Source organism: Lepidochelys olivacea, assembly GCF_965140295.1.
Source record: "Lepidochelys olivacea isolate rLepOli2 genome assembly, chromosome: 3".
In the NCBI taxonomy this organism is placed as follows: domain Eukaryota; kingdom Metazoa; phylum Chordata; order Testudines; family Cheloniidae; genus Lepidochelys; species Lepidochelys olivacea.
The window spans coordinates 32,473,004-32,488,002 of record NC_140413.1 but is presented as its reverse complement, the minus strand read 5'-3'; the positions used below and the strand labels follow the sequence as shown (position 1 = coordinate 32,488,002).

The following is a 14,999-nucleotide window of genomic DNA, read 5'->3' as shown; positions in this document are numbered from 1 at the left end:
AGTGACCAGAGAGACTGAAGTGTTCTCTGACTGGTTTATGAATGTTATAATTCTTGACATCTGATTGTGTCCATTTATTCTTTTATGTAGAGACTGTCCAGTTTGACCAATGTACATGGCAGAGGGGCATTGCTGGCACATGATGGCAAATATCACATTGGTAGATCCTGAGCCAGAATGTCTTCACCACAATTAAACAGACCTTTAGCCCAAGCCTGAGTCAGCTGATATGGGCCAGCTATGGGTGTCTAATTGCAGTGTAGACATACCCTTAAAGAACTCAGTCTGTTTAGCTTGTATGGTGACTTGATTTGTGTACAAGTATTTTCATGAGGAAAAAAATCCTGGGTACTAAAGGGCTCTTTAACCTAGTGGAGAAAGGCATAACTCAAGAACCAATGGCTGGAAGCTGAAGCAAATTCAAACTGGAAATAAGGCACGCATTTTTAAACACTGAGAGTGATTAATCACTGGAACAAGATACTAAGTGAAGTGGTGGATTCTCCACCTCCTGATATCATCAAATCAAGATTTTGATGACTTTATGGAATACATGCTTTAGTCAAACACAAGTTATTAGTCTCAATGCTGAGATCACTGGGTGAAATCTAATGGCGTATGACCATCAGACTAGATGAGCTAATAATCCCTCTGGACACAAATGCTACAAACCTAACTCAGAGGTAGTGAGTGTTACAAGCAGTAACAACATCTATAATGAAGAAAATTATAATACAATTTTCCATTTTCATTTTATCTGAAAACATACTCACCTGCAATGATTTCTCGTAGCTTTGGATCTAAGTTTACAGTACATGGCAAAAAGGTTTTTACATCACGTGCTATAAGAACTGGTGTCCGTGAAGATAAAAATACTTCAAAATTCCGTATGTCCCCATCAATTTCAAGCAGCGGTTCAACATCTTTAGTTGTAGGAATATTCTTTGAAATTCTAAAAAAAATAAACATCAGACAGTTAGGTAAACTTCAAATAAGCCAAATTTATCAAAAAAGTAATATTTCCATTTCAAATGTTGCCCCAGTACATACTATCACATCCATGACACCAAATCCTTTGGGGCACAGAATTGACATGCAGAAGTTAGAGTATGTCTGCATTTTCTGCAGATAGTTTGACTTGGCATTACTTTTTAAGAAAAATCCAGTGTTTCAGATAGTTCTCCACTGTGACATGACAAGCACTACATTTAGAATGCAACAACCTACATATGGATAATGTTATAATACCTAAAATAGGATGAGGAAATTATCTGGAAGCATTAAGCTTAAATATCCATTCTAATCTTGGTAACCAACTGAGAAGTTTTATGATTAAGGGTTCTCTCTCCATCCTTAATACACACTGTCTCTAAAAAACCAGCACAGTCTCAATAGTCTATACCAACTATGCATGACACTGCTAGCTAACTGGTGGCTCTGCCCAACAACATACTAATAGTCTCTTGTATTACACATACACTGGCATATGTCTGAAGGAAAAATATTTAATATTTAACTTAAAGTATTTTTAAATTTCTTACCAAGTCACTTTAACTATGTCCAATGAGTTTCAGGTTATATCATTAGCTGAAAGATATCTTTTATTTTTATGATTCATTTTAGAATCTTGTACCAAAGTTTTATTCCACAGGCAACTTTTACAGCTGATTATACTTGAAAAGGGTTTATTACAGAAATGCTGCCAGAATCTTAACCATAATAACACCACTAATATTGGAATATATACATGCATAATAAGAACAGCAAAAATTTAAAACGCATTTCAATACAACATACTATTTATTTTTGCAGCGAACTGCAATGGACATAATAAATTTTTAAAAATACTTAAAATGAGTATAATAAAGCTTCTAAAATGTTAATATTTATATTAAGGCCCCAATCCTGCAAAGCCTTACTCAGGTGCTTAACTTTACACGAAGCACTTTAGTTTTGCTGCTTAACTGTGAGAATTCTATTGACTTCAGCAGAACCACTCACTGTGCATAAAATTCAGCATGTATTTCACTCAATTTAATAACATTTCTAGAAATGACATTGTAGTGAGGCAGTGTGGTGCCCCACCAGCCCACAGAGGGAAGAACCTCCCTGGACAACAAAGTGGGTGGAGCCAGGGGATCCTGCACCTGCCCCCCAGAGGTCAAGGCGCAGGACAGGAAGTATAAAAGCCCAACCCCAGAGCTCGCTTGGGCTGCAGCTGCTGGAGAGGCCAGATGCCTGTGACCTGGCTCCAGCTTGGGAGACTCCGGCAATCCGCGGCCAACCTGAGGACTGGCTGGACCAGCCAATGCCTAATGCCAACCAGTGCACGGAGGAGCCACCAAGCTTACCTGTCGCCACCTACCCAGAGGAGCTGCCAAGCCTACCCCTTGCCAGCCACCTGGAGGAAGCCATGGTGCTGGAACCCTCCGAGGACACCACCCTGACCCAGGTACCCTATGAGGGGGAGTCCGGAAGTAGCCCAGGGGCAGCTGACCCTAGTCTGGCTGCAGCACTGCCAACGTCAGTGTGTTGCGGCCAGGATCCCCACTGACACAGCAACGGGTATTCTGCTGCAGCCAAGCCCCAGGCTGGGATGCAGTGGAGTGGGTGGGCCTGCATCCCCCCTACCACCCACCTCGCGGGTGTCAGTCTTCCCCCCTCCCTGGTCGCTCAAAGCCAGGAACCTGGGGTTTGCTGTTAAACTATTTGCTCAGGCCCTGCCAGAGGGCCTGAGCTTCTGCTTATTTGCTGGCCCTGCCCTGATTCAGGGCCTGGGCTTATATTGAACTATTTGCTCAGTCCCTTCCTGAAGGTCTGGGCCATAGACTGAGTATTCCTCAACCCAGCAGAGAGGGTGTAGCGAGGTGCTCCACCACCCCACAGAGGGCTGAGTCCCCTTAGACATATTATAACTGTGGTAATAATGCTCACTAAGTAATATGGTAAAATCCTGTTAAACAGAAAGATCTGATGACTGTATTCCTATATAACGTCTCTATATAAAAGTTAACTCTTGTAACAATGGTAGGGATTTGTTAACTTGTTAAAACTTCCTGAATAAATAAGTAAAAAGTTCAGCATGTATGTACATCTCTGCAAGATCATGACCTCAGTAGATAAATCAGTGTTAAATTTTTAGGAGTGATGTAGAATCAATGAACTGAGCTACAATATTGGAGATTGGAAATTTCACTGGACAAGCCAGGTACAACCACTCACTTCTCAATCAGGTTCAAGAAAAAAAAAATCATGGTTGAGGTGACTGTTAGCTACAGAGACTGTGTGCTAGAAAAGGAGGAAAAAATTAGAAGGTCGGAGGCAGTATCAAAATAAAGCTAGGGTATACGCTCATGCTTTAATCTCTGCAGAGGCATCTGACAACAAATATAAAGTATAAACTCTCAAATAAAATAAAAATTATTTAAGTTCCTCAATGCACCAAGCTTCTATTGAATCTTACATGCAAATTCCACTAAAACTGAATTTAAAAGACTGGTTAGATGCAGGTAATCAAATATATTCAGAAACATAGAACAGAAGTGGCCTCTTAAAGAAGCACAAAAATCATAATAAATTGATCGGACATTTTAACATATTGTGACAACTGACAAACCATAAAATGGTCAGATTAAATAGTTAAAAAGTGGCCTATCCATTTCAATACTTTTTAAAATTACAAAACAAAAATGCCCAAAGAAAAGGCGATAGAGATTTAAATAAAAAACACAGCTGACGAGTCACATGAAATAAATTAGATGAATTTTAATACCAGCTCTGCTTAAGCCTGAATGAGAACAGTGTTCTGAATATGATGAACAATGCTACTGTTCAGAAGCCAATAGCCCACTGCTGGGCTAAGATTGAAGTCTCTCTTCTAACCTTCTGAACTCAATACATTAAACTATTCTGTTGAAAGGGATATTTATGTAAATGAGAATCTTTTGGCAAAGGGCCACAAAAATCATATGTGCCTGTATTTCTCAGATAAAAAATTAAAAAGGTTAGCATACAAAGCACTTTAAAAGTGACTTATACTTAAAATATAAGTGAATAGATTCAAAATCCACACATTATGACCAAGCCTACATTATTCTTGTTTAGCAGTTGGATTTTCTCAGAAAGCAAATAATTTTTTTACAATCAAAGGCATCAAAGAGTTAAAGAAAATATTAACTGTTTCAATGGCTTACAACTTCTTACTAAGAGATGCTGATCACCCTGATACTCTCACTGAAATCAGTGGGAATTGTGGATACTGAGGTCCTCTGAGGAACAGACCCTAATATAGCAAGCACTCTGTAGTGCCAGTATAATATAATAATAGAAATGTAAGGATTTATTTGGTTTTTCTCATTATATGCCATTTTTTATGAGGTTAAATGTTGTTTTTTCTAAAATTAACAAATTACTGATTTTAAAGCTATCTGAAGAAATATTTCAGGAGTGTTAGATTATTTTTGGCTCTTTCCTCATTTAAAAGTGATCTATAGCTAAAACCCAACAGTTCCAGCCCTTAAATCAGTGGCACCCAAACTGGGGGGGTGGGGGGGAGGGAAGGGCACGTAGAAATGTTCCAGAGGGCTCGTGTCCAGGCCCAAGCCAACTCCCATGGGGGGCAGGGAGGGAGGGAGGGACACCTAGCCCTGCTCTGCCACCATCCCAGCTCCAGCCCCACTCCACCCCAGCTCTGCTCTCATTCCATCTCCTCCCCCAGGCCAGCTCCGCCTCCCCATCCCCAGTTCAGCCTCCAGCGTTCCTTCAGCCCAAGCTCCTCTGCTGAGCCAACTGTGCAGTAATGGATGGAGGGCGAGTACAGATTCCATTCCTGGTAAGGGAGCTGGGGGGGCGCAACAGGAAAAGTTTTGGCACTTCTGCCTTAAATTGACAGTCAGCTGGGCAATTTAATATTTTTCAAATGTTATCTTAAACAGTTGCTGAAAGTACAAAGTAGCTGTTTTTCATATTTAGAAATTATATCGTATGTTCCCTATATCTATTATAAACATGTGATGTACAGTAATTACTGCTGTGAATGTCTCCCTGTCCTCTATCAGGAGACTCTGTTAGATTTGCTCCAGTGTTTTTTTAGTTTGTGATCATCTTACCCTTTAGTGGCTGGCCTTAAAAAAAAAAAAAAAAAAAGGGCCTAAAATTTATGACAGCTAAAAGGAAGTCTCACAAGAATCCTACAAACATTTATTTTGATTATGGGTTCTAAACACATTGACTAAATGGTTCTGAATGGCTCAGGAGATAGTGATCTGAATTACATGACTGGTGAATATTAAATATGCTGATCATTTAAAAAAAAAACTTAATCTGGTAGTAGTAATTATTACTACAGTGCCACAGGTGTACATGATGCTTTTCAGAATAAAGGATACTGAATGGGGTAATCGCAGTAATAGAGGGAGGCCAAGCAAAAATGCAAAACACATAGTGCATGATGAGGCCAAGATGAACACTATTTAGAGAAGCAAGTGGATGCTGTAGAAAATACAGCCCCTTAACACTTCCCCTTCCTCTCAAAAAAACATGTAGGAACAACTGGAGTTCCTAGGACTTCCAGTAGCTTTCTTCAAAAGAAAGAAAAAACATGTGATGGTCAATACAATACATAGAACATTCACTCCAATGCCTCAAGTGAGGGAGCATCCCTGACCTACAGTTGTTCGTGTTCACAATTATGGGGACCTAGCAAGTAGTTCTAGAAGAAAAGCCAGGAAGCACTTTATGATCAAAATGAAGCAATGTTTGTTCAGGGATTTTCTACCAAATTGCAATACAAGAGAGCAGAGCTGAACAGCACAAGCCAATTCCCAACGGATTGTGGGGCATGATACAGGATGATCCTACTACGTTTAAAACTGTTTTGGGAAAATTCAGTTACAGTGAGCGCTATTAAACCCCAGCATTTTCGGCTCAGAATATCTGCAGTAACTGCAGTATTGTTCTATACATAGAATAGGAAATATCACAGTCCATAATCACTACTTAGTAGCAAAACTCAGGGTGAAATCCTGGTTCTATTAAAGTCAATGGCAAAATTTCCACTGACTTTAATTGTGGTAGGATTTCTCCCTCTGACCTTAATAGTGCTTGCTGTAAATTCTACACAGTCCAAAAACCTAACGTTTGACAGTAAGCTACAGTGCAACTAGTGCACAACTTGGGAAGTCAATCAAAAGAATCCTGGTATATGAGCAAAAAAAAAAAAACCCCCATGTATTTACACACACTATATTTGGGACCAGAAAAACACATGATCTCAAGAACATCTAAGATAACAGAGTTCTGAGTATAAGTGAGCTGTTTCAGAAGATAATTTGCGAAGGGGACAGGATTTACAGGAGTGACCTTTTAAATACAGCAATATGTTTAACAGATGTGGTAAGGTTGGGCAAGTTTGACGCGGCATTAGTTTGTCTATATCAGAAAAAAATGATTATAAGTTTTCGGTGATTGCTTTGGTTGCTTAGGGTTTATAACGCTACATGAGATACCTAAAATGGAATCAAAGCACAACAGATCAAAACAGCACAATAGACTGTGCAAATAAAGGAAAAATAGCTAGCCACAAAAGTCAATTTCACTTGACTTCTCTAGCTAAAAATGGAAATCAGTAACACGGAACATGAGATGAGGGTGTGTGCAATCCTATTAACAATTACATATCTGAAAAACAATAAAAAATGAGAGAAAAATAGTATAATGTATGCTTATTAATACTAGCAGTAAACTAAGCAGTCAGCTGAATTAGCTAATTAGATGTTTTTTTAATGATTTGATGAGAGCAAAAGGATTTACTAACAAAATGTACATTTAAACAATATCAGAGTTCCAATAGTGGATTTTTAAAAAAATCTGCATTTCCATAAAAAGCTGGGCTTGCAAAATCTAAACACAACAGGGCAATTTTTTAGGGGTCTACATTGCTCTTTGCTCCTCAGCAGAGAGGCAAGAAAACGAGAGTTTAATATCAGCAGGTTGAAAGCTTGCCTTCTCTATGTCTGCACGCCATATTCCCTGCCCATTTCCAAAAGGCAGCATGCATCAGAAATGCCAGGATGTGAATCTTGGCATTTCTGAATCTTGTTTCACCTTCCCACATGTTTCACAGCAGAAAGTTACTATTTGGGCCGCAGTTATTTTCTTTAAGGGCTCTATTAGAAGGAGTAGAAGTAACGAGATGACACAGTAAGCCAACAGGATGTCAGCCTTAACTGTGGTGTCTTGATTTTATTAGCTTTTTCTTAATGTATTTTTTTTTGGTGGCTACTATAAATAAACCATTTTTAAAAGCATCTAGTGTTTAGAAATGGACAGTCAAAAAAAGGAAGGTTACTTTATAGTAACTGAAGTTCTTTGAGAAGTGTGGTCCCTAAGGGTATTCACTGTGGGTGTGCACATGCTCCATATTCCTGAGACAGCAGTGTCTATTGGTCCACACCTGTGCCCTACACTCCTTGTGCTCTGAACCAAGTGTATAAGGGGTGGCACAGACCAACCACTTCTACAGTTCCTACTGTACTGTGAATCAAGCGAGGAACTGAACAGAGGAGAAAGAGGGTAGGTCATGAATACCTACAGAAACCATGCTTCTCAAAGAACTCCAGTTAGAGTAAGATAAGTAACCTTCCTTTTTTCTTTGAGTGCTGGTCTCTAGGGGTTTTCCCTTTGGGTGACTCCCAAGCAGTGCTCATTGAGGTGGAGGGTACAAGGAAGCCTTCTGCACCACACATCACAGGATCGCTGAACCAAAGGAAGCATTCTTGACAGAAGCTTGAACCAGGGCATATGCTTAGTAAAAGTGTGACTGGAACCCCAAGCTCCTGCCCTATGGATCTCTGAGAGGCAAATTCCTGATAGAGCAGCCACTAAGGCAGCTTGCACTCTGGCTGAATGAGCTCTGACAGTCTGAGGAGGAGGGGATGTCCTAAGTTCATAACAAAGGAGGACGCAGCTGGAAATCCATTTAGAGAGCCTTTGGGAAGAGAGACTGTTTCCCCTTTCATCATCTTGGCGATGGAGACAAATAAATCTGCAACTTTCAAAAGGCCTTTGTCCTGTGCAAAGAGAAGGCGAGAACCCTGTGTACATCTCGGGTGTACAGCTTCCTGTCCTCCCTGTTATCATGAGGTTTTGAACAAAAGATGGAACAAGGGAACAGTTTGGTTCAGGTGAAATTCAGAAGGTGCTTGTGTGACGAACTTGGGGTGCAATCTGAAGCATATTTTATCCCTATGAAACACCATGTAGGGAGGGCCACCTTAAAGGACCTGAGCTCAACCACTCTCCTAAAAGCAGTGACAGCTCGTAGGAAGGCAACTTTTACAGATGGGCATAGGAGGGAGCAAAAGGCCAACAGCTTGAATGGCAGGTTCATAAGTGCCAACAGGTTTTAATACAGGAAGGAATATCCTGATAAAGCCTTTTAGAAGTGTCAAGGTTGTGAGATGGATGAAAAATGAATCATCAAAGGCATTAATAGCTGCTAAATGTACACACAGTGAACTGATGGATAAGTTCACTGTTTTCAAGGAGAAAGTTTTTTAGGGTAAGAGGGATCCCAGACTCCTCAGGAGGTAAGTGACGCTCCTGACAGCAAAAAAAGAATTGTTTGTACTTGGTGGCATAATTTCCTGCTATTATTAAGGCTGGATTGGACCTCTTCGGAACATGATCTCTCGACATCAGCTTCCTGTCCTCCCTGTTATCATGAGGCTTTGAATAAAAGATGGGACAAGGGAACAGTTTGGTTCAGGTGAAATTCAGAAGGTGCACCCGATATGTACACAGGGTTCGCGCCTTCTCTTTGCACAGGACAAAGCCCTTTTGAAAGTTACAGATTTATTTGTCTCCATCGCCAAGATGATGAAAGGGGAAACAGTCTCTCTTCCCAAAGGCTCTCTAGGTCAGCTCCCAGACTGCTGCGCTGGGCATCACAAAATGGGGAAGAGATGGCCAGCCCTCTGTGGAGATAGAGGTGGTTAGGGACTATTTAGAAAAGCTGAACGTGCACAAGTCCATGGGGCCGGACGAGTTGCATCCAAGAGTGCTGAAGGAATTGGCGGCTGTGATTGCAGAGCCATTGGCCATTATCTTTGAAAACTCGTGGCGAACGGGGGAAGTCCCGGATGACTGGAAAAAGGCTAATGTAGTGCCAATCTTTAAAAAAGGGAAGGAGGAGGATCCAGGGAACTACAGGCCAGTCAGTCTCACCTCAGTCCCTGGAAAAATCATGGAGCAGGTCCTCAAAGAATCAATCCTGAAGCACTTGCATGAGAGGAAAGTGATCAGGAACAGCCAGCATGGATTCACCAAGGGAAGGTCATGCCTGACTAATCTAATTGCCTTCTATGATGAGATTACTGGTTCTGTGGATGAAGGGAAAGCAGTGGATGTATTGTTTCTTGACTTTAGCAAAGCTTTTGACACGGTGTCCCACAGTATTCTTGTCAGCAAGTTAAGGAAGTATGGGCTGGATGAATGCACTATAAGGTGGGTAAAAAGCTGGCTAGATTGTCGGGCTCAACGGGTAGTGATCAATGGCTCCATGTCTAGTTGGCAGCCGGTATCAAGTGGAGTGCCCCAAGGGTCGGTCCTGGGGCCGGTTTTGTTCAATATCTTCATAAATGATCTGGAGGATGGTGTGGATTGCACTCTCAGCAAATTTGCGGATGATACTAAACTGGGAGGAGTGGTAGATACGCTGGAGGGGAGGGATAGGATACAGAAGGACCTAGACAAATTGGAGGATTGGGCCAAAAGAAATCTGATGAGGTTCAATAAGGGTAAGTGCAGGGTCCTGCACTTAGGACGGAAGAATCCAATGCACCGCTACAGACTAGGGGCCGAATGGCTAGGCAGCAGTTCTGCGGAAAAGGACCTAGGGGTGACAGTGGACGAGAAGCTGGATATGAGTCAGCAGTGTGCCCTTGTTGCCAAGAAGGCCAATGGCATTTTGGGATGTATAAGTAGGGGCATAGCGAGCAGATCGAGGGACGTGATCGTTCCCCTCTATTCGACATTGGTGAGGCCTCATCTGGAGTACTGTGTCCAGTTTTGGGCCCCACACTACAAGAAGGATGTGGATAAATTGGAGAGAGTCCAGCGAAGGGCAACAAAAATGATTAGGGGTCTAGAACACATGACTTATGAGGAGAGGCTGAGGGAGCTGGGATTGTTTAGCCTGCAGAAGAGAAGAATGAGGGGGGATTTGATAGCTGCTTTCAACTACCTGAAAGGGGGTTCCAAAGAGGATGGCTCTAGACTGTTCTCAATGGTAGCAGATGACAGAACGAGGAGTAATGGTCTCAAATTGCAGTGGGGGAGGTTTAGATTGGATATTAGGAAAAACTTTTTCACTAAGAGGGTGGTGAAACACTGGAATGCGTTACCTAGGGAGGTGGTAGAATCTCCTTCCTTAGAGGTTTTTAAGGTCAGGCTTGACAAAGCCCTGGCTGGGATGATTTAACTGGGAATTGGTCCTGCTTCAAGCAGGGGGTTGGACTAGATGACCTTCAGGGGTCCCTTCTGTCATAAATATAAAGGGAAGGGTAAACCCCTTTGAAATCCCTCCTGGCCAGGGGAAAGCTCCTCTCACCTGTAAAGGGTTAAGAAGCTAAAGGTAACCTCGCTGGCACCTGACCAAAATGACCAATGAGGAGACAAGATACTTTCAAAAGCTGGGAGGAGGGAGAGAAACAAAGGGTTTGTGTGTCTGTCTGTAGTCTTGGCCGGGGACAGAACAGGAATGGAGTCTTAGAACTTTTAGTAAGTAATCTAGCTAGGTATGTGTTAGATTATGATTTATTTAAATGGCTGAGAAAAGAATTGTGCTGAATAGAATAACTATTTCTGTCTGTATCTTTTTTGTAACTTAAGGTTTTGCCTAGAGGGGTTCTCTATGTTTTTGAATCTAATTACCCTGTAAGATATATACCATCCTGATTTTACAGGGGGGATTTCTTTATTTCTATTTACTTCTATTTTTTATTAAAAGTCTTCTTGTAAAAAACTGACTGCTTTTTCATTGTTCTTAGATCCAAGGGTTTGGGTCTGTGGTCACCTATGCAAATTGGTGAGGCTTTTTATCCAACATTTCCCAGGAAAGGGGGGGTGCAAGTGTTGGGAGGATTGTTCATTGTTCTTAAGATCCAAGGGTCTGGGTCTGTAGTCACCTAGGCAAATTGGTGAGGCTTTTTACCAAACCTTGTCCAGGAAGTGGGGTGCAAGGTTTTGGGAAGTATTTTGGGGGGACAGACGTGTCCAAACAGCTCTTCCCCAGTAACCAGTAATTGTTTGGTGGTGGTAGCGGCCATTCCAAGGATAACGGGTGTAATATTTTGTACCTTGGGGAAGTTTTGACCTAAGCTGGTAAAGATAAGCTTAGGAGGTTTTTCATGCAGGTCCCCACATCTGTACCCTAGAGTTCAGAGTGGGGGAGGAACCTTGACACCTTCCAACCCTGATATTCTATGATTCTATGACATTCATTGTCCATCCAAAACCCAGGCCACAAGATGGATAGATGCTGGGTTGGGATGGTTGGCCCTGCCTTCACTGTGAGACTGTAGGTCTGGAAAGATTTGTAAGCATATGTCTGGGCGAGATGTCATCTGTAGGACAGCAGTGAATCAGAACTGTCTTGACCACCAGAATGCTATCAGGATTACTGTTACCTTGTCCTGCCTGATCATTCTAAGGATGTGAAGTAATAGAGGAATGATATTCACCAACGTGTCCACTCACTATACCAGCCCCTCTGGAATTGTACCCCAGGACAGCTTGAGAACAATAGGGTTAGGAACGTCCTCCTTCCTTGGGTTGCAACAAGGTCCTAGAACGGGAATCCCCAATGCTGGAAAATATACAGCACCACCAAAGAAAGGAGCTCCCACTCATGATCCTTGTGAAAATGCTTTTTGAGACTGTTTGGCAGACAGCTAATTTACCTCAGAAGATGCACTGCTAAGAGGGTAATCTGAAGTTGGATACACCAGTTCCAGAGCTTGCTGGCTTACTGGCAGGGCGGGGTGGACCTTGGTCCCTCTTATTTGTTTATCTAATAAACTGTAGTCACATTGTCTAACCTGATCTGGACATATGTGGACAGGATGAAGGGTAGGAACATCTTGCATGCTTCATGCTTGCATGCCCACAGCTTGAGAAGATTGATATGTAGTCTGGATTCTTGCATAGTCCTGAGCTGCACTGGTCATGCAGGTGCACTCCCACTCCCAACAGGGAGGCATCTGTAATGAGTGTCTTTATGGGAAGTACAGGAATGAAGAGAACCCCCATGCAGACATTGCCCTTGGTTTCCCACCAGGTGACTGACATCAGGATGCTCTGATGAAACAAGACTCGTCTGTCCAGGGAGTCCCAGCTCAGAGTGCAGACCATCCACAACCATGCCTGAAGGCACCACAGGTGAAGCCTTGGCAAAGGGAGTCACAGATAAATGCATAAGGCTATATGGGCTAGCAGGACAAAGTAGGACTTAACTGTCATCTGAGGGCTGAGTAAAAGCTGGGTGATGAGGTCTGTCATCACAGGGAATCAGTCCTGAGGTAAGCAAGCCTTGGTTGCAATCAAGTTCAGATTTTCCCCCATAAATTCAAAAATTTAATTCTCATACAAAGTGGACTTTTTCTGGGTTTACCTAAGGAGTTAAAAAGTTTGAGTAAGAAGGTAAACTCCTGCCTGCACTTCCTGATACGGCCATCTGGTGAGCAGCCAGTTGTCTAGGTAGGGAAATGTTGGGCTGCCTTGTCAGCACAGGTACATGGCTACTATGGACCGTACCTCAGTAAAAACCCTGAGGAGGCTGAAAGGAAGGCTCTGTATTGAAATGCTCTAGGAGCATCGTAAAGTGCAGGATGAATGTATATATGAAAATAGGCATCCTTCAAATCAAGAGCCACAAACCAGTCACCTTTGTTCAGAGATCTTGAGGCCATGGTAGTCTTTCTGAATCTTGAATTGTGAATGAATACTTTTCGCTGTCTGAGGTTCTGGATGGGGCTCAAGCTCCCCTTTCATTTGGGGGACGAGGAATTATTTGGAGTAAAAGCCCTTCATCCTGTGGAGAGAGTTTACAGGCTGTACAGCCCTGACCTGGATTAGGGAGTCCATCTCCTGTCTGATAACCCTCTCGTGAGAGATGTTTTTTTGGAACAAGGACTGAGGGGGGAGGGATTGCAGAAGGGGCAGAGAGGAACAGTATCATTTAGCCTGTTGAGATAGAATCATAGAATCATAGAATATCAGGGTTCGAAGGGACCCCAGAAGGTCATCTAGTCCAACCCCCCGCTCGACGCAGGACCAATTCCCAGTTAAATCATCCCAGCCAGGTCTTTGTCAAGCCTGACCTTAAAAACCTCTAAGGAAGGAGATTCTACCACCTCCCTAGGTAACGCATTCCAGTGTTTCACCACCCTCTTAGTGAAAAAGTTTTTCCTAATATCCAATCTAAACCTCCCCCACTGCAATTTGAGACCATTACTCCTCGTTCTGTCATCTGCTACCATTGAGAACAGTCTAGAGCCATCCTCTTTGGAACCCCCTTTCAGGTAGTTGAAAGCAGCTATCAAATCCCCCCTCATTCTTCTCTTCTGCAGGCTAAACAATCCCAGCTCCCTCAGCCTCTCCTCATAAGTCATGTGTTCTAGACCCCTAATCATTTTTGTTGCCCTTCGCTGGACTCTCTCCAATTTATCCACATCCTTCTTGTGGTGTGGGGCCCAAAACTGGACACAGTACTCCAGATGAGGCCTCACCAATGTCGAATAGAGGGGAACGATCACGTCCCTCGATCTGCTCGCTATGCCCCTACTTATACATCCCAAAATGCCATTGGCCTTCTTGGCAACAAGGGCACACTGCTGACTCATATCCAGCTTCTCGTCCACTGTCACCCCTAGGTCCTTTTCCACAGAACTGCTGCCTAGCCATTCAGTCTAGGACCCTGCACTTATCCTTATTGAACCTCATCAGATTTCTTTTGGTCCAATCCTCCAAATTGTCTTCTGTATCCTATCCCTCCCCTCCAGCGTATCTACCACTCCTCCCAGTTTAGTATCATCCGCAAATTTGCTGAGAGTGCAATCCACACCATCCTCCAGATCATTTATGAAGATATTGAACAAAACCGGCCCCAGGACCGACCCTTGGGGCACTCCACTTGATACCGGCTGCCAACTAGACATGGAGCCATTGATCACTACCCGTTGAGCCCGACAATCTAGCCAGCTTTCTACCCACCTTATAGTGCATTCATCCAGTCCATACTTCCTTAACTTGCTGACAAGAATACTGTGGGACACCGTGTCAAAAGCTTTGCTAAAGTCAAGAAACAATACATCCACTGCTTTCCCTTCATCCACAGAACCAGTAATCTCATCATAGAAGGCAATTAGATTAGTCAGGCATGACCTTCCCTTGGTGAATCCATGCTGGCTGTTCCTGATCACTTTCCTCTCATGCAAGTGCTTCAGGATTGATTCTTTGAGGACCTGCTCCATGATTTTTCCAGGGACTGAGGTGAGGCTGACTGGCCTGTAGTTCCCAGGATCCTCCTTCTTCCCTTTTTTAAAGATTGGCACTACATTAGCCTTTTTCCAGTCATCCGGGACTTCCCCCGTTCGCCACGAGTTTTCAAAGATAATGGCCAATGGCTCTGCAATCACAGCCGCCAATTCCTTCAGCACTCTTGGATGCAACTCGTCCGGCCCCATGGATTTGTGCACGTCCAGCTTTTCTAAATAGTCCCTAACCACCTCTATCTCCACAGAGGGCTGGCCATCTCTTCCCCATTTTGTGATGCCCAGCGCAGCAGTCTGGGAGCTGACCTTGTTAGTGAAAACAGAGGCAAAAAAAGCATTGAGTACATTAGTTTTTTCCACATCCTCTGTCACTAGGTTGCCTCCCTCATTCAGTAAGGGGCCCACACTTTCCTTGGCTTTCTTCTTGTTGCCAACATACCTGAAGAA

At 43.0% G+C, this 14,999-nt stretch overlaps 1 protein-coding gene across 3 annotated transcripts in view; it reads right to left on the bottom strand.

Annotated features, from left to right (window-relative positions):
• Positions 1 to 14,999, bottom strand: part of KIDINS220 (kinase D interacting substrate 220) — a 159,668-nt gene that overhangs the window by 34,902 nt on the left and 109,767 nt on the right. For all 3 annotated transcript variants that reach the window (XM_084622063.1, XM_084622064.1, XM_084622065.1), the window contains exon 23: positions 774 to 952. In XM_084622063.1, coding sequence (XP_084478189.1) covers positions 774 to 952 — 179 coding nt within the window. The remainder of the gene's footprint in view (positions 1 to 773; positions 953 to 14,999) is intronic.